Source organism: Panicum virgatum, chromosome 1K (assembly GCF_016808335.1).
Source record: "Panicum virgatum strain AP13 chromosome 1K, P.virgatum_v5, whole genome shotgun sequence".
In the NCBI taxonomy this organism is placed as follows: domain Eukaryota; kingdom Viridiplantae; phylum Streptophyta; class Magnoliopsida; order Poales; family Poaceae; genus Panicum; species Panicum virgatum.
This window is the reverse complement of record NC_053136.1, coordinates 8,184,831-8,203,865: the sequence shown is the minus strand read 5'-3', so window position 1 is coordinate 8,203,865 and position 19,035 is coordinate 8,184,831. Positions and strand designations below refer to the sequence as shown.

The 19,035-nt window shown below is 50.6% G+C and overlaps 2 protein-coding genes across 3 annotated transcripts; both read left to right on the top strand.

Annotated features, from left to right (window-relative positions):
- The first annotated feature begins 1,224 nt into the window (after window positions 1-1,224).
- Window positions 1,225-8,380, top strand: LOC120649043 (outer envelope protein 80, chloroplastic). Its single transcript, XM_039925716.1, has 16 exons — window positions 1,225-1,884; window positions 1,980-2,073; window positions 2,160-2,242; window positions 2,631-2,728; window positions 2,843-2,912; window positions 3,527-3,620; window positions 3,715-3,796; window positions 4,477-4,512; window positions 5,714-5,867; window positions 5,950-6,093; window positions 6,164-6,234; window positions 6,338-6,416; window positions 6,531-6,646; window positions 6,779-6,926; window positions 7,629-7,698; window positions 7,912-8,380. Exons 1-16 carry the CDS (start codon window positions 1,393-1,395, stop codon window positions 8,064-8,066), a joined length of 1,986 nt encoding a protein of 661 aa, XP_039781650.1. The 5' UTR covers window positions 1,225-1,392; the 3' UTR covers window positions 8,067-8,380.
- Window positions 8,381-8,915: 535 nt separating this feature from the next.
- On the top strand, window positions 8,916-18,437 carry LOC120649001 (pentatricopeptide repeat-containing protein At4g14850-like). Of its 2 annotated transcripts, none has more exons than XM_039925649.1 (3): window positions 8,916-10,555; window positions 10,663-11,204; window positions 17,758-18,437. In XM_039925649.1, the coding sequence occupies exons 1-2, from the start codon at window positions 8,934-8,936 to the stop codon at window positions 11,126-11,128; spliced, it is 2,088 nt and encodes a 695-aa protein (XP_039781583.1). In that variant the 5' UTR covers window positions 8,916-8,933; the 3' UTR covers window positions 11,129-11,204; window positions 17,758-18,437. The 2 variants fall into 2 exon arrangements, with proteins under 2 accessions (XP_039781583.1, XP_039781594.1); XM_039925660.1 differs by having other exon boundaries at window positions 17,721-18,437.
- The last annotated feature ends 598 nt before the right edge of the window (window positions 18,438-19,035 follow it).

Genomic DNA, 19,035 nt, shown 5'->3' with positions numbered 1-19,035 from the left:
ATCCCAAAGCGGTGCTTATTGGAGTTAGTTTAGGTGAACACTTATTCCCTCCCCCCCTCCCCCACTCTCTCCCCATGGGAAAGTGTATTTATTGTCAATCTAACATTTCCATCTAAACATCTCTTTGGTTAGAATTAGTTTAGAGTTACTCATGAGCTAGATACTAACTCTAACCTCTAACTTAGCTAAGTACCCAAACAGAGCCAATGCTTGAGATGGATGGTTAATTTCCACTTAGAATACTCTCGGTTACTTACGGTCTGATCAGGTAGCTCAAAATTCCAATAAATATAGCAGAAACAAGGATTGAAATCACAAGCAAACTTGAAATAACGATTGAAACCATACAAATTCCTTTCCCTTTCGTTATTAAGTGGAAAAAAAAGGAAGACTTCAGACAACTGTCTGAACTTCTGCCAACTTGATCCTGAAATTTACTACGACTGAGGTGGGGATAGCTAGGAGGAAGCAGTTTAATCTGCTCATACGAGCCTTCAGATTGCTAATTCAGATGGGCCCTTTTAGGCCTATAAATTGGCACGTGATATTTCCAATTTTGGGCTCGAAACCTCTCGGGCTGGGATTCGAATTCGATCTGCTGGCACTGCATGTAATGATCTAACCAAACAAACCCAATTTCTGCTACCCCATTCGGCTTCTCCTAAAGCTTTCACTGATTTAAAACTTTTCCGAACTTAGCTAATGTAATGTGGCATGGCAACTGCAGCAAAAGAAGGACAATACAGGGAGATGATATGATAGGTGGCATGGTCATTAAGTAGAAGCAACGAACAATTGCACGACATTTATGATTTTGGGAAATAACAGTATCAATTTAATAAAGTTTGTGATTCTTACCTTGGGTCCAGTGAGTAACGGAAGATGTTCAATTAAGTAAGACCAATCTCAATAAAAGTTTTGTAGAAGTTTCATAATCATTACATTCTATAACACAACAAATTTGGCGATACGATAGCGTCATTACGCTGAGAGAGAGGAGAGGTTTATGGGATGAGAGATGAATTTCACCGAGAGCAATTTTGTTGGCTCGATTGCTAAGTTCTCAAGCGATCTGTATAACAAAACTATGCATTGAAACTGGCACAGGAAGAAACAGGTGGTGTTAACCAGCCAACGGACCAGATTCATGAACAGGCTCGCGACCACATCGAACGGCTCTCATTGTCCCTCGGGACAAAAGCGAGGGAACCCGTTCGCCGACCGCGGTGGATCAGGAGACCAAGCCAGCCACCACCTTCTCCGCTCCGCCTCCTCCCCACGCCCATGGCGGACGAATCCCTCGCGCCCTCCTCCTCCGCCTCGTCGGCAAAACCCTAAACCCTTGCCCGCCTCCATTTCGCGACCCTAATCGGACCCTCCGCTCCCGCCGCCATGGGGCGCAGCCGCGATGTCCGCTTCGTCTCCTCCGGCGTCAAGCTCCCGTCCTCCTCGGCGCCGGCCCCGTCCCCGTCCCCGGCGCCCGCGCCCGCGCTCCTCTCCGCGGCGCTCCCGTTCGCGCACATCGGCCGCGCCATCGACGCCGCCGCGCGCCGCCTGGGCGCCTGCCTGCCCCGGGTCCCGGTCGCGCGGGCCGACACGGCGCCGCCCCCGCCGGTGCGGCGGCACGGGAAGGACGCGGGAGGGGGCGGCGAGGAGCGGGTGCTGATCAGCGAGGTCGCGGTGCGGGGCAAGGACGGGGAGCCCCTGGAGCGGCCCGAGTTGGAGGCCGCCGCCGCCGCGGCGCTGCGCGCGTGCCGCCCCAACGCCGCGCTCACCGTGCGGGAGGTGCAGGAGGACGTGCACCGCGTCGTGGAGAGCGGCTTGTTCCGGTCGTGCATGCCCGTCGCCGTCGACACCCGCGACGGCATCCGCCTCGTCTTCGAGGTCCTTGTTTTATCCTCTTGTTCCCCCCATTTTCCTTCCCCTGGCTTATCCTGGAACTGATGGATGCACAATTCCGGTTCTTTTGTTGTTTATAGGTGGAGCCGAACCAGGATTTCCATGGGTTGGTCTGCGAGGGCGCCAACATGCTGCCTTCCAAGTTCCTGGAAGATGCATTTCGTGATCGCCATGGTAAATGTTCTCAAACAGTGTTTAAGCTTTTGCTATGTGATGATGTGGTGTCTTAAATGCGATTTTTTTGGTGTGACAATGTGCAGGAAAAATCATAAACATTAGACATCTGGATCAAGTGATAAAGTCTGTTAATGGATGGTATCAGGAGCGGGGTCTAACTGGACTGGTAGGTCATCAGCAATCTGAATTCACGTTTCTCTGTCTCGTTATTTTTTCTGCTTATTGTTTTATTGTATTTGGTGGTGACGTGGCGTATCATGATATGTTTAATATGATTAGCTAAACTAGGTGCCTCAAGTCCATTTATCCTGAAGTAATTCTCTGTGATGTGTTGACCATCCAGGAGCTACAACTGTAGCAACTGAGTTTGTCATGCTCCTTCTTCTCTAACCCAGTAATGATTGTACATATAATATATCTCACCAAAGCTAAATATGTGTCTGACTCAGCATACAACATAAGATTCATTTGTTGTTCATTGCATATAGAAATAAGGAACCTCAATGCTTCATTGCTAAATGATAAATCACAGAGAGCCATTGATTTGGATTCAGGTTTCATATGCTGAGATACTTTCTGGAGGAATTTTGAGGCTGCAAGTTTCAGAAGCTGAGGTTAATAACATTAATATCTGCTTTCTAGATAGGAAAACGTAAGGACCAATCTTTACTCTGATATTTTTGTGATCAATTATTGTTTCAAACCGCGTAAGTTTCTATTTTTCTTATGGTTTCCACCCTTCTCTTTCCTTTGTGTGTTGTCATAGTGGTGAACCAACTGTTGGAAAGACACAGCCAGAGACCATCCTTCGACAACTTACCACCAAGAAAGGGCAGGTCAGAGCATTTTTTTTCAAAAGTTATCTTTCTCAATTGCTTTATTTGTGTTTTATATACTTCAGGAGGACTATTAATGATAGGTTAAAATGCACATATTATCCTTCAGATATGTTATTCTAGATGTTTCATGAAATGCTCATTTCTTCCACGTCGCATTTTTTTGGAATTCATATTCTGTGTTGCATCATTCATGCTCGTATATTCTACGCAAAGGCTTGTACCAAAATCACCAGCTTCTGTTACAATAGAGGTGTATTTGGTTGGAGCACATAGAATTAAGCCACTCTCTCTTTGTTCTTTATTGTGTAAATTCTGGCTCTTTTCACAGTAATATTTGAAGTCCGGTTGGGTGGTTCTGATTTAAAACAGTCTGAAAGGAGCACTGCGGCAGTAAGAACCACCCCTAAATAGTAGCAATCATATATAAAAATATTACGCTAGCAATAATATGTTTCTCTCTTTTTTTTGGGGGGGGGGGTGCTTTTCTTACCTTGTTACACATGTCCTGTTGCCTTAGGCTTTGACATTAATTTTGTATGTTTAAACTTCACACTTGTCAGTTTAAACTTGGCACTGATTGTAGCTAGTTAAACTACTAATGCTGAAAACAGGCTTACAATAGGGCACAAGTCAAAAGGGATGTGGAAACAATACTTACCATGGGAATCATGGAGGATGTTACAATAATTCCACAGCCAGTTGGAGGTAAAGCTAACTTTAAGTTCTCTATCATTATTTTTGAAGCTGATCCATTTTCTTGTTAGGTGCTAGTATTCATATGCTTTGTAATTATCTGCAGATTCAAATAAAGTTGACCTTGTCATGAATCTTGTTGAACGCCCTTCGGGTGGTTTCTCTGCTGGTGGTGGCATTTCAAGTGGGTGAGTACAAATGGTGCTTTGTAAGTTGAGCTGTGTAAGATTGTATAAAAGGGTGTAGCCATAGTTATTAGGAACGGTCTGGCAATTGAACCGGCGAAGTCTTTGGTTCACTGGTTTGACTAGTTGGACCACTGGTTCGAAGCGGTTCATTGTCTCTTAAATAGATATTGATACACTACAACCACAAGGTGAAGCATGGCCTGGTGGTGGCAGGTCAGTCTCATGCTTGCTATCTTGTGTTCAAACCCCACACTCAACTTCTTTCCCCTCATCTTACTCCTCCTGCCTCCCATTTTTCCCCTTACGCGCGCATATGCCCCAACACAGAGCGGGCACCAGTGGTTTGGTGCCTGTTTTCCTAATGCTTTTCCTCTAAACACCAGGCTGTAAACCGTTTCACCGGTTTATACTGGTTCGATTGCTCAGACGGTCTTTTAGCTGGACCGGGTCAGCAGAGGCTCTGTTTTTTCCGGTTGGACCGTCGGTCCGGTCCTGTCTTAAGAACTGCGGACGTAGCTAGTACCTGTATAATTTAAGAAATTCTGTTCTGATTCACTACTGCTGAAACTGTAGGTGCACCTTTTTCTTCTCTTTTAACCTCTAGCTGTGCACATGCACAAAGTGCAGTTGAACTTGTTATTCTTCAAATGCTTAGTATATGACATGCTGTTTTTCTGCAGGATAACCAATGGACCCCTTTCTGGACTTATTGGCAGGTTGGTATGTTATTCTTTCACAGGTTAAGATGTATATATATACAGCTGCTGTGTTTCTGTTTCTAGTGCTATAATGCTATTATTCCTGCCTGTGAGTTCCTACTCTCCAAATCAGTTCAATGTTACATGGTCCTTCAATAGTTCCAGAGATGCAACTTTTCCTTGCTGCATATTAGTTGTGTGGCCCTGTGCTCAAAACTAGTATCTGTTTTGAATGGGTGTATTGTGTTCCAAATCCTTAGGACTAAATTCAAATTTGAATTAAGTCCTGAAAATATCTGGAGTTATACCCCTCTTCCAAAGAGGCCCCCAATGTCCGTTTCCCCTAATTTTGTTGGGCTTAACATTATCACGAAACCTCATTATCTGGGTTCTAATAAATGTTTGGAGGGCTGAAACAAAAATCCACTGTTGTGGATAGACTTCTATGATTATAATTAAAATTGCCCCACAGCTACAACATCTGGGAGCAGCTTATCCTCCAAAGCCCGAGGAGGCCATAAGGACCGAGAAATTTAGAGTTACCATTTTGTATTTTAGAATCTGTCAATTATTGCTGATAAATTCATGATGTGGTAGAATAGATAGCTGACGATATTTAATTCGAACATATTGATGATCTTCTTGTTTTACTATCAGATGTATATTGCTTCAAACCCCAGAGCAGCCCCTTACTAGTTGGCTACAAGCATGTGCCTGCTTCACAAAATTTATTTTGCAATGGTTTGCTAAAACTTATAGCATTTGGATATGAATCTGCTTGATAGTTGTCTTCAAACTTCAAGGGCAACTAATCTTACACTCACATTCTTATGACTATAATAATCTGTAATTTGGAGTATCGTTATAAAGAACAAGTTAATTGTTGTTTTAGCTCCATGTATATGGAACAGGGAAGGGTTGCTAGTTTCATTTTTTACATGAATCCTCTCTAGGATTGTGTAGCCTTCGCTCTAAAGGCACTGCCCTATTGACAAGATATGGTTCCATTTGTGGGAAAATGCTGCCTCAAGACCAAAGTGACAAGTGTTTGCGAACCAAAACCAACTTGCTAAAACATACATTCTGATTTCTGAACTTGTGGTAGTATGTCTAGAACAAATCATTTTGTTGCAGGCTTGCAACTTCTTATTAGCTCCTACATCTTTATCTGGATATACTGAAGATGCACATAGTCTAAAATTCTATCGCTTGAGTGCAGCTTTGCATATTCACACCGGAACGTTTTTGGGAGGAATAAGAAATTGAACCTCTCACTGGAGAGGGGGCAAATAGATTCGATTTTTAGATTGAACTTTACTGACCCATGGATCGATGGAGACAACAAGAGAACCTCTAGAACTGTTATGGTTCAGGTATTTAGCATTAATATGAAAATCACTTTCCATTGCCGCTAGCTAGCTTCGTACATATGTTTATAGTTATTTCTCGTGCCAGAACTCAAGGACTCCTGGAACACTTGTCCATGGTGGCGATCATCCTGACCATGGGCCTATAACGATTGGACGTGTTACCGCCGGAGTGGAGTACAGTAGGCCATTTAGGCCAAAATGGAGTGGGACCCTTGGCTTAATTTTTCAGGTAAATATTCTGCTGCTTATTCTTTTAGGACTAGTCACATGGTATGGCGCTGACCTTTTGTGCTGCACAGCATGCTGGTGCTCGTGATGACAAAAGCAATCCTATCATCAGGGATTTCTATAACAGCCAATTGACTGCCAGGTCTCCATTCTCTTGTCTTATTTTCTTGTTTTTCACATGTTCAGTCACGCAATCAATATAGTTGTTAAGATTTCTTCCCTGTATTTATTACATTGCATTGCAGTGGAAATGCTTATGATGATACGCTGCTTGCTAAGTTTGAAAGCATCTACACCGATTCTGGGGACCATAGCTCTACAATGGTTGGCATTAATGCTTATTCCTTACCCAAGCAATACGCAGCCATTATTGCATAGCTCATGCTACCTTTTCTTTTTTGAAATACCCTTATCTCCTGCTATCATTGTTGCTTGTAGTTTGTTTTCAACGTTGAGCAAGGTCTCCCTGTTCTTCCTGAGTGGCTAAGCTTCAACAGAGTCACAGCACGTTTGAGGCAGGGCTATGAAATTGGTCCTGCTAGGCTTCTTTTGAGGTTTGCTTTTATCAAATTCTTGTACTGGACCTGTAGCAAAAAAACTGTTATGAACTGAATGCCCTGCATATTAACTTGCACTGATTGTTGTTTCCAGTTCTTATTTTCTGTATAATTTTTTGTTTGATGTAGTGCTTCTGGAGGTCACGTGGAGGGAAACTTTCCACCTCATGAAGCATTTGCAATTGGTGGGACAAATAGTGTAAGAGGATATGAAGAGGGTGCTGTTGGTTCAGGGCGTTCTTACGCTGTAGGAAGTGGAGAAGTGTCGTGCCGCATGGTAGGCTTCCTCCTCCTGAACCTTGTATGCCTCTTATCTTTGTTAAATCAACTCCACATGGAAGTATGTGATACTAGTCCCACAAAAACCCAGACACCATAGTGTGGTAACTTACTTCAGACTAATGTGTTGGCAACAAGGGTCTACATATCTACTTAATTAACAAAAAAAACTTATAACTAGGACTCAACATGAAAGTAAAGTGAGCAGCCCAGTCTTATATTGTTTTTGCTCAAACAAGGAGTCTTCTTTGGATGGGCCATCACCCAGTGATTGGCTGCAAGCTTAACTGAGGCCTGCTTGCTTTACTTTTTCACTGCTCTACTTTCATATCGAGCTCAAGTAGCAGTAATGTTAACTGAGGCCTGCTTGCTTTACTTTTTCACTGCTCTACTTTCATATCGAGCTCAAGTAGCAGTAATGTTATAGATGGATGCTGTTACTGTTTTTATAGATTTTTTGCTGAGAGGTACATCAGCTGTTCCTGGCTATTTTTTTTCTTTGCACTGAGAATCTGGAGCCCTGTTCCCATGTCTGAATAGATTGAAAGCTTGAGTGCTGTCCTCTGCAAATGTCATTATATGTGTTTGAAGAAATTCATGTCTCATTATATCTACTCTGTGGTCTCTTAAATGAATAGTTGAAGGTATTCAATCATCACTGTGATTGTGTGATTAATTACTGTTATTGCTCTGCATGCAGTTTGGGCCACTGGAAGGTGTTGTCTTCGGCGACTATGGTAGTGATCTCGGTTCTGGTCCTAAAGTTCCTGGTAATTTTCATTCTACTCACATTTTACCCAACACGAAAGTAAAGTGAGCAGCCCCTCTTCTATAGGATACATTTGACAAAATGAAAGTCTAATACAGCTGGGGATCTTGCACTTATGCAATTATTACATCATCGATACATATTGGCATTTTTTTACCTGTTAGACAATATACACAGTTCTTACGTGGGCCATCTGTGGTGTTCCGCTGTTTAGGTGACCCAGCAGGAGCCCGTGGGAAACCAGGTAGCGGGTATGGCTACGGTGTTGGCGTTCGTGTGGACTCCCCACTGGGACCTCTGCGACTTGAATACGCCTTCAACGATAAACAAGCGAGGAGATTTCACTTTGCTGTTGGCTACAGAAATTAACATGTATATTCGTCCCGTTCATCTGCTTAGCATTTTTGGTTGGTAGGAGAGGTGGTACATGCCTTACCATTTTTTTTGGCGATGTTGACGCAAGTTTTTGGAGGGAGCCTTGTTTAGATCAGGTTTCGTTTTTTTTTGTAACATATAGTTCCTTTCTCCTGTTGTAAGCATTCTCGTGCTAGTTAACTTCAAGTTGACCCCAGGCCCATCTGGCCGATTCATTCCTGTCTCTGGTATCTGAATTCTGAAAGGCCCGGCGGTGAAACAGAAGTTGCGAAGAACGAGGGATGAATATGCAGTTAGATAGCATTGCACGTTCCTTGCGTATTTATGCATAACATGATGACCTGTGTAGTTGATTTATTTATTTTATCACATGGATGACATGATACATCCGGACAATACAAAAAGGTTTCTTGGTGGCAGCGAATGGTTCGCAGAGTTCTTTTTTTTTAAAAAAAAAATGTACGAGCTCACGGATATAACAACAAATGTAGCTGTTACATTCTGGGTAACTGAGTTTCTATCCTCATGGTGTTGATCATTATGGCCACCATTGCTTAATGGATACAAAATATCCATGGAATAATGGTCGTTGGGGACAAACTTGTTCCATTATCAAAACTTGAATTATCTTTTCTTTCAGGTGAAAACTTGAATGATCTTTGGTAGCATCTGCTTCCTAAGAGACAAGCACTTTTTTTTTTTGAGCAAGAAGAGACAAGCACGTGAGCAACTGGGCTTTAAAAGGCTGCATGTCAAGTCCAGGATTAGTCAGAACCAGCCCGGCCCGCTTTCCGTGTACACGTGGCCTCGATTAAACCGTTTCCGCGGTCGCGCCAAAAATCGCAAATCAACCCAGCCCAAATGCGCCGCGCCGCCGCCGCTGTGGCGGCGCCGCTGGCGACGGACCCGCAGCTCCTGGCGGCGGCAGTCGAGACGGCGATCGCTTCCCGGTCTCCGCGACTCGGGCGCGCGGCGCACGCGCGCGCCCTCAGGCTGCTCGCCCCGGCCATCCCGCCCTTCATCTGCGCCCACCTCGTCAACCTCTACTCCAAGCTCGACCTCCCGGGGCCCGCCGCCGCAGCGCTGGCCTCCGACACGAGCCCCACCGTCGTGTCGTACACGGCGTTCATATCTGGCGCGGCGCAGCACGGGCGCCCGGCCCTGGCGCTCTCGGCCTTCGCCGCCATGCTCCGGCTCGGCCTCCGCCCCAACGACTTCACCTTCCCATCCGCATTCAAGGCCGCCGCGTCCGCGCCGCCGCGGTCCACCATCGGGCCCCAGGTACACGCCCTCGCGCTCAGGTTCGGGTACCTCCCCGACGACGCCTTCGTGGCGTGCGCGGCGCTGGACATGTACTTCAAGACTGGCCGCCTCGCGCTGGCACGCCGCCTGTTCGAGGAAATGCCCTACAGGAACGTGGTCGCCTGGAACGCGGTGATGACTAACGCAGTGCTTGACGGGAGGTCCCTTGAGACAGTGGAGGCGTATTTTGGGCTCCGAGAGGCTGGTGGGATGCCGAATGTGGTCTCAGTTTGTGCGTTCTTCAACGCGTGTGCTGGGGCGACATATCTATCCCTTGGGGAGCAGTTCCATGGCTTCGTGGTGAAATGCGGGTTTGAGATGGATGTCTCCGTCTCCAATTCCATGGTCGATTTTTATGGGAAGTGTCGATGTGTGGAGAAGGCCAAGGCGGTGTTTGATGGCATGGGAGTTCGGAACAGCGTATCCTGGTGCTGTATGGTTGTTGCATATGCACAGAACGGTGGAGAGGAGGAAGCTTTCTCTGTCTACCTGGGTGCAAGAAGAGCTGGGGAAGAGCCAACGGATTTCATGGTTTCCAGTGTGCTCACCACGTGCGCAGGACTGCTAGGCCTTGACCAAGGGCGCGCTCTGCATGCAGTTGCTGTCCGTTCTTGCATTGATGCAAACATTTTTGTTGCAAGTGCGTTGGTTGACATGTATGGGAAATGTGGGGGTATAGAAGATGCTGAACAGGTCTTTCTGGATATGCCACAGAGAAATCTTGTTACATGGAATGCAATGGTAGGAGGTTATGCCCACATTGGTGACGCTTGGAATGCATTTGCAGTGTTTAATGATATGATAAAGTGTGGAGAAACAGCACCCAATTACATCACACTTGTCAATGTACTCGCAGCATGCAGCAGAGGAGGTTTGACAAATGAAGGATATGAGCTGTTCAAGACAATGAATGATAGGTTTGGGATCAAGCCACGAATAGAGCATTATGCTTGTGTGGTGGACTTGCTTGGTCGTGCAGGAATGGAAGAACAAGCTTATGAGATTATACAGGGGATGCCAATGAGGCCTTCTATTTCTGTCTGGGGAGCACTACTTGGGGCATGCAAGATGCATGGTAAAACAGAACTAGGAAAGATTGCTGCTGAGAAGTTGTTTGAACTTGATCCTCAGGACTCTGGCAATCATGTTTTGCTCTCTAACATGTTAGCATCTGCTGGCAGGTAACAATAACTTAAATATGTTTTCTTACAAAAAATAGCCTTGCAATTAAATTAAACTCACTAGTTTATTGTGATGTGGATTTACTGTATCTTTTTCAATTCTCCAGATGGGCAGAAGCAACAGATGTGAGGAAGGAGATGAAAAATGTTGGAATCAAGAAAGACCCAGGGCGCAGCTGGATTACCTGGAAAAATGCTGTACATGTTTTCCAGGCTAAGGATACAAAACATGAGATGAATAATGAGATCCAGGCATTACTGGCCAAGCTCAAAAGTCAAATGCAAGCTGCTGGGTACATGCCAGACACACAATATGCTCTCTACGATCTTGAGGAAGAAGAGAAGGAATCAGAGGTGTTTCAACACAGTGAAAAGCTTGCTCTGGCTTTTGGATTGATCTGTATACCAAATGGTGTACCTATAAGGATCATGAAGAATTTGCGAATTTGTGTAGATTGTCACCGAGCTTTTAAATTCATATCTGGTATTGTTGGTAGGGAGATAATTGTGCGAGACAACAATAGGTTTCATCACTTCAAAGATTATGAGTGCTCATGCAAGGATTATTGGTGAAAGCTTTATCTGCAGGATCTTGTGATGCATACTTCTTTGGGCTTTTCTGGAACCACTTCTGCAAATATAGAAGAAGGTATCTATTTTAGTTCCTGTGTATGATTTGTACTATTCGATATGCCAGCATGGATTTTGTTTTAGTTGACTTCTTTAACTGTTGTGACCAATGACCTGATCTTCTAAATTTTGAAACATTGTATTGGTAACTGATTAGTGCAGCTGGAAGTTATAGATGCGTATTCCCAGAGAACATGATATTTATGTTACAATAATCATAACAGCTTGGGTAATTACATTTACTAATTTTTTAAATATCCTTTCTTAATTTTCAATTTGGAAGGTACATACTGGCAGTATATATTTTTCCATATTGTCTTGTCATTAACTGTGATATCCACTGTAATGACGGGAATAATTAGTATATTTCTCCAACCCTAGATGGGTGGGCATATATAGATCCTATACATGGGCCTCTAGGCTATACCCATAGGCTCAATATACTCCAACACCCCCCCCCCCCGCAGTCTGAACTACTGGCGCAGCGGTGTTCAAGACTGGACAACAAGAAAGCTAACACCCCCCGCAGTCTGAACAACCGACGCAGCGGTGTTCAAGACTGGACAAGATGAGAGTACAAGTAGAGCACAAAAGGGCTAATACCCCCCCCCCCCCCCCCGCAGCCACAACTAGCCACCGGCTACGTTGAGGCTGGATCGAAACTCTGAGAAGGTCGACGAGGGCAGCCCCTTCGTGAAGATGTCATCAAACTGGGAGGTAGTCGGGACATGGAGTACCCGAACATCGCCGATGGCGACTCTGTCGCGCACGAAGTGTAGGTCGATCTCCACGTGCTTCGTCCGCTGATGCTGGACGAGGTTGGTGGAGAGATACACGGCGCTGACGTTGTCGCAGTAGACGAGCGTGCTCTTGGCGAGCGGGCTGTGGAGCTCCGCCAAGAGCTGTCGCAGCCAGGACACCTCCGCCACGCCGTTAGCGACAGTCCGGTACTCCGCCTCGGCACTGGAGCGGGAGACAACCGGCTGCCGCTTGGACGACCAGGAGACCAGGTTGCCGCCCAGGAAGACGGCGTAGCCGGAGGTGGAGCGACGAGTGTCCGGGCAGCCAGCCCAGTCAGCGTCGGTGTAGACCACCAGCTCAGCAGAGGACGAGCGGTGAAGTACCAGGCCGAGGTCCACAGTGCCACGGACGTACCGGAGGAGACGCTTCAGCGCAGTAAGGTGTGACTCCCGGGGATCATGCATGTGGAGGCAGACCTGCTGAACAGCGTAGGTGAGGTCCGACCTGGTGAAGGTGAGGTACTGCAAAGCGCCGGCCAGACTCCGGTAGGCAGTAGGATCAGCCACCGGATCACCCAGATCAGCAGACAACTTCGCCTGAGTGTCGACTGGCGTGGAGCAGGGCTTGCAATCAGTCATCCCAGCCCGCTCCAAAATATCGAGGGCGTACTGCCGCTGGTGAAGGAGAAGACCAGACGGGCGAGGCTCAACAGTGACGCCCAAGAAGTGGTGGAGCTGACCGAGATCCTTCATAGCGAACTCCTGCTGCAGAGAGGAGATGACACTCTGAAGCAACTGCTGCCTGGAAGCTGTGAGCACAATGTCGTCGACATATAGCAGCAGATAGGCCGTCTCATCCCCTCGTCTGTAGACGAAGAGAGACGTGTCAGACCTGGCCTCGGTGAATCCCAGTGTCATCAAGAACGTGGTGAACCGAGAGTACCAAGCCCGAGAAGCCTGCTTCAGTCCATAGAGAGACTTGTTGAGCCGGCAGACCAAATCCGGACGACTCGAGTCCACAAATCCCGCTGGCTGAGAGCAGTAGACAGTCTCTGACAAGGTGCCGTGAAGAAACGCATTCTTCACGTCCAGCTGGTGCACAGGCCAAGTGCGCGAGAGCGCAAGCGAGAGGACCGTGCGCACCGTAGCGGGCTTCACGACCGGGCTGAAGGTCTCATCATAGTCCACACCAGACCGCTGAGTAAACCCCCGGAGAACCCAGCGAGCCTTGTAGCGCTCCAGTGTGCCGTCAGCCCGACGCTTATGCGTCCAGATCCACTTGCCAGTCACCACATTGCAACCAGACGGACGCGGCACGAGGTCCCGCGTCTGGTTGGCAAGAAGAGCCGCGTACTCCTCTTCCATCGCGCGGCGCCAGTGAGGATCCGCCAAGGCGTCGCGGACAGAGGAGGGTACCGGAGAGACCCGCGGCTCTCCCTCGGTGGCGGAGAGAGTCGCGGCCTGGGACGCCATCCGTCGAGTCACCATGGGATGGATATGCCGAGAATCCCGATGGATGACTGGCGGGTGGTACACCTCCGGCTCGGCTCGAGAGGGAGCCGGAGGAGGAGGCGGCGGCGACGGCTCCGGTGTCGACGTCGCAGGAGCCTCCGGAGCAGGAGGCGGCGCCGGTGTCGACGCCGAACGACGCCGGTACACCTGCACCGGCTCAGCGTACCGCTGCGGCGCCGGGGTCGTCGCCGAGCGACGCCGGTACACCTGCACCGGCTGAGCGTACCGCTCAGGTGCAGGGGAAGGCACCGGGGCCGCGCGTGGCGCAGCGGGAGACACCGGGTCCGTGCGCGGCACGACCGGAGGTCTGGGTGCCGCGCGTGGCGCGGTCGCGGGCACCGGGGCCGCGCTCGGGCAGCAGGGATCACCGGAAGTGGTGCCGGTGCGCCGGGAAAACCTGCAGGAAAAGGACAGACAGGTAACGGTGGCTGAACCACCGGGTCAGTCGGAAACAAAGACGCCAGCTCGGAATCAGAAGAAGGTGTGGAGGAGGTGGAGTAGGGGAAATCTGACTCATCGAAGACGACGTGTCGGGAGATCAGAACGCGGCGAGAGGTGAGGTCAAAGCATCGATACCCCTTGTGGTCAGGGGAGTACCCGAGGAACACACAACAAGTCGAGCGGGGCGCCAGCTTGTGAGAAGCAGTGGCGGAGGTGTTAGGGTAACACGCACACCCGAAGACCCGAAGTTGGTCGTAGCGAGGAGGGGTACCGAAAAGAGCGTGGTGTGGAGTGGGAGCAGGAGAAGCAGTGGACGGAAGGCGGTTAAGCAGGTAGGTGGCGGTGTGGAGGCTCTCAGCCCAGAAGCGTGGGGGGAGAGAATCCTGGATCAGAAGGGTGCGCACGACGTCGTTCGTCGTGCGAATCATCCGCTCAGCCTTGCCGTTCTGAGGAGAGGTATACGGACAAGACATACGCAGCTGAACACCCCGAGAAAGGAAGAAAGACCGGGAGGTGGAGTTATCGAACTCCCGCCCGTTGTCACACTGGACGGCCTTAACGGTGAGGCCGAACTGAGTGGACACCCAGGCAAAGAAGTGGAGGAGGGTGGGGAAGGTCTCAGACTTGGCGCGCAACGGGAAAGTCCAAGAGTAATGAGAAAAATCATCAACAATGACCAGATAATATCGATAGCCAGACATGCTGAGTACTAGGAGATGTCCACAGGTCACAGTGAATGAGATCAAAAGCATGCGCAGCATGCGAAGAAGAAAAAGAAAAAGGAAGTCTAACATGACGACCTAACTGGCACGTATGACAGAGGTGCTCAGCAGGAGCCCTAGTACATGGAACATCGGTACTACGGCGGAGCTGAGCCAAAACGTCGCGGCTGGGGTGACCAAGCCGGCAGTGCTAGGTGGTGGAAGAAGGCGTCACGGCAAAAGCAGAAAACGAAGAAGCCGAAGGCGAGGCAGCGGAAGCAGGAAGCTGAAGAGTGTAAAGGGGCCCCGGGCTGTCACATCGGAGGAGCGGACGCCGGGAAGCCGAATCCTTCACAGTAAGACCAGAGGAGTCAAATTCGATAGAACAGGAGTTGTCAGCAGTAAACTGGCGAATAGAAAGAAGGTTGTGAACCATTTGAGGAGCAACAAGAACATGAGGAAGACGAGGAGCAGAACCCACGGCGGTGACAGGAAGGCAAGACCCATCACCAACCATGATAGAAGTAGGACAAGATGGGTGTGGGATCGGACAGAAGAGAGGATACCAGCATCCGGAGTGGTGTGGAACGAGGCACCCGAGTCTGCGATCCACTCGGTGCTGGTCGGCGGCGTCAGTCCCATGGTGCTGAAGGACTGCGCCAGAGCGGCCGGGTCCCACCCCCCAGGCCAGGTCGGCTGCTGGCTGGGCTGAGCGGGCGGGGTCCAGGACGGCGCGAAGAGTGGAGCAGCGCCAGTGAACATGGCCGCCGGTGGTAGCTGAGGACGAGGCCCCCCTCCCGGACCCTGGAACGGCCACATCGAGATGCGCCCTGACCATGGGTTGCTGAAGGATGGCCAGGGCGTACATCCAACGACGGGGGCAGGAGCGGGAGCCGGAGCCGGTGTCGGCGCGCTCCGACGGCCCCCACCGGTACCGGTGCTCCCAGAAGCAGGGCCACCAGTGCCACCACCACCACCCCCGTCGCCGGCGACGTCCACGGGCCCCCCTCCTCCGGTCTGCCCGGCGGGAGCAGCACCAAGGAGGGAGGTGGCAGGAGCAGCGGAGGAGGCCGGTGGAGTAGCAACGAGCGCGGCGGGGGCGGGCGAGGACGATCCGGGCGCGAGACCCCTGGTGATCTCCTCGAGGGCGAGGTCGTCCCGGACCTGCAGGAAGGTGGGGAAGGGCCTCTGGCGGGCGATCCAGCCCTTCAGGTGGTCGTAGGTGCTGCTCAGTCCCCGTAGGACATTGAGCACCAAGACCCGATCGGACACCGGATCCCCGAGGTCGTGAAGAGCATCGGCCATGCTCTTCATCCGCCGGCAGTACTCACCGACGGAGAGGTCCCCCTGCACGAAGGTGCGGAAGGTGGCGTCGAGCTGGAGGGCGCGGTACTCGACGTTGCCGAGGAACTGCCCCTCGAGCGCCACCCAAGCCTGACGTGCGGTGCCGCCGTGGGTCCTGACGAGGTCCTGCAGATCTAGGGAGATGGTCCCGAAGATCCAGGACATGGCGACGCTGTCGAGGCGCAGCCAAGCCACGTCCCGCGCCTCGATCGGCGAGTCGACGAGGACGTGGTCGTCGAGGGCGTAGCGGCGGAGGGTGAGGAGGACCTGGTCCCGCCAGCGGCCGTAGGAGGAAGACGCGGGGTCGAGGAGGACGGAGACCAGGGCCCTGATGTTCTGGACGCCGGCTGCCTGGAGGTGGAGCTGGGCGACCATGGGGTCGGTCGGGTCGTACCGGGCTCCAGATCCAGCTGGCGGGGCCTGGTGGGAGGAGGAGGCGCCGTGCTCGGGGTCGACTGGCTGGCCGGAGGAGATGCGGAGGTAGCGCTCCGCCTCGGCGACCCGGAGAGCGAGGGCATCGGCCGTGGCGCGCTCGCGCTCCCAGGTGAGGGCTGCCACACGGACCCGCTCTTGGGCCGCCGAAGCCTCCGACTTGGCGGCGAGGAGGGCCGCGGCGAGGGCGGCGTCGGCCTGCTGCCCACGGAAGGCGGCGGCGGAGAACGGCGCATCCGCTGGGGCCATCCCGAGGCCCAACCACGCGGGATCGAGCGCGGCGGCGACGGCGGTGGCGGCCTGCTTGCCCGCAGCGATCGCGGCGCGGTGGGCCGCAGCGGCAGCGGCGTCCGCATCACCGGCCAGGGGCTGCAGCAGGGGTGGGGGCCCAGTAGCACCCCCACGTCCCCTGCGCCCGTGCCCCCTGTGCCAGCGGCAGCAGTGGTGGCGTCCGCGGCAGCAGGGGCGCGCTGGGCAGCAGAGGAGGTTCCCGCGGCTCCCCCTGCGCCCCCTGTGCCAGCGCGAGCAGTGGCGGCGCCCGCGGCAGCAGGGGCGCGCTGGGCAGCAGAGGAGGCGGCCGCGGCTCCCCCCGCGCCCCCTGCGCCCGCGCCCGTAGTGGCGGCGGCGACGGCGGGGGTCTGCAGGGAGGAGGAGGCGGGCCGCCCGCGCCGGGAGGGCCTCCGCCGGCGGCTGCGGCCATCGCAACCGCGGCGTAGGGCGGCCGCGGGCCTCCCAGGGCGCGCAGCGCTGCTGCAGCAGAGGAGGGGAGGGGCCAGACGGCGGCGGCGGCGCCCAGCGCGCCCGGCGCAGCGCTCCCCGCGCCCGGAGCAGAGGAGGAGGGAGGGAGGGGAGGGAAGGAGGAGAGGGGAAGGGAGGGGGCCGGCGGCGCCGGCGGCCGGCCGGCCATGGCCGGCGGCGGCGGGCTGCGGGCTGGGAGGGTGGGAGGGAGAGAAGGAGAGGAACCCTAACCCTAGGCTAATGATACCATAATGACGGGAATAATTAGTATATTCCTCCAACCCTAGATGGGTGGGCATATATAGATCCTATACATGGACCTCTAGATGGGCCTCTATACCCATGGGCTCAATATACTCCAACACACTGGATCAAGCAGAGCACACTCAATTGATAACTATTTTACTTCCCATCAATCTATCTTTGGATAATATTTTTTTCCCTAAAATTTCATCATGGAAATGGATTTGGTGCCTCAGTTATTTCACGATAGGAACTGGTGGTTTACTTAGATTTGAATGTACTTTCAATTTCTCCAGTTTAGACCCTCCATAATTATTATACAAATTGTTTAAAAGTGCAGCATGAGTTACATTTTATCTTTATTTAGCTATTTTGGTGTCTCAGTACGTGCAGAGTGTGACATCAAACATGTAAAATGCAGAATCAGATGGAAATAGACCAGCTGGCCAAATTTATTCAGGTTTCTGCTCCAGCTGCGGTTGGCGAATGCTATCAGGATGGGAAATAGGACCACAGCAAAATAGACTGGCAAATCAGAACATGGGACTAGCAATATCCTCAGTTGGTTCCAACATTTGGCATGGTGGAGGGAGGAGATGCAATCATCGGCTGTGGAGCACAAACGCCCAGCATGTTTTATTGCAGCCTTGCAAGTATCTTGGAGAGGGGTCTCGAAGAAATGAAGCGCACATCATGCTCAGTGCATGCATTCAGAGCCCTGTGATGTTGGTAAATGTACTCTGAGCCAAGAGTTGTGGTACTGTCTTAGCTCAGCAATCCATGATATTCCTCAGATATTGAAACGCTGTGCGGTACTTTCTCAGCTCTGCCATCCATGATGTTTCACCGTGTTGGAATGCTGCATGGTACTGTCTCATCTCAGCTACCCATGATGTTCCTCAGTTCTTGAAACACTGACTGACTGAGGGTGCTAGGTGTTGAGGTGCTGGGCGTCATATTTCTAACCTGTAGAAATGGTAATATGAAATGCACTGACTTTTGAAGCTTGTAAATACGCAATGTACTATAATGACACATTATGTTTAGAAAGTACTACTACTATCATCAGCTTAATTTTTCAGGTAAACATTCTGCTGCTTATCGTTTTAGGATTAGCCACATGATATGACACTGACCCTTTGTGTCTGTGTAAGCATGCTGGTGCTCGTCATGACAAAGGCATCCTGGCATCAGCGATTTATATAACTCGCCTAAAAAAAATTTATATAACAGCCAGGTCTCTATTCCCATTGTATTATTTCCTTCTTGGATTTCACATGAAAGATCTTATATGCCTAGGCACACAATCAATATAATTGTGGAGTTAAGATTTTTATCTCATTGCATTGCAGTGGAAATGCTTATGATGATACGCTGCTTGCTAAGCTTGGAAGTGTCTACACAGATTCTGGGGACAATGGTTGGCATTAATGCCTTTTCCTTACCAACTTGGCAACTTTTGTAGCCATAATCACTTATCTCCTCATTGTTGCTTGTAGTTTGTTTTCAACGTTGAGCAACGTCTCCCTGCTCTTCCTGAGTAGCTAAGCTTCGACAGAGTGGCTACACGCCGTCCTTCGTCCCGAACGATTGGGCGGTAGCACCAAATAAACCCATGGGTACAACCAATGATTCTACAACCACATGTACAATTCAAACTTTCCTAACCTTGATAAAGTGTAGAACAAAGATGTTTTGC

Bases quoted from the DNA above. Each gene is read 5' to 3' on its own strand.
- LOC120649001 (XM_039925649.1), top strand. From the start codon at position 8,934: ATGCGCCGCGCCGCCGCCGCTGTGGCGGCGCCGCTGGCGACGGACCCG. The intron at 10,556-10,662 runs GTAACAATAACT...TCAATTCTCCAG, and splicing joins ATGTTAGCATCTGCTGGCAG to ATGGGCAGAAGCAACAGATG.
- LOC120649043 (XM_039925716.1), top strand. From the start codon at position 1,393: ATGGGGCGCAGCCGCGATGTCCGCTTCGTCTCCTCCGGCGTCAAGCTC. The intron at 2,913-3,526 runs GTCAGAGCATTT...TGCTGAAAACAG, and splicing joins TTACCACCAAGAAAGGGCAG to GCTTACAATAGGGCACAAGT. The intron at 3,621-3,714 runs GTAAAGCTAACT...AATTATCTGCAG, and splicing joins AATTCCACAGCCAGTTGGAG to ATTCAAATAAAGTTGACCTT.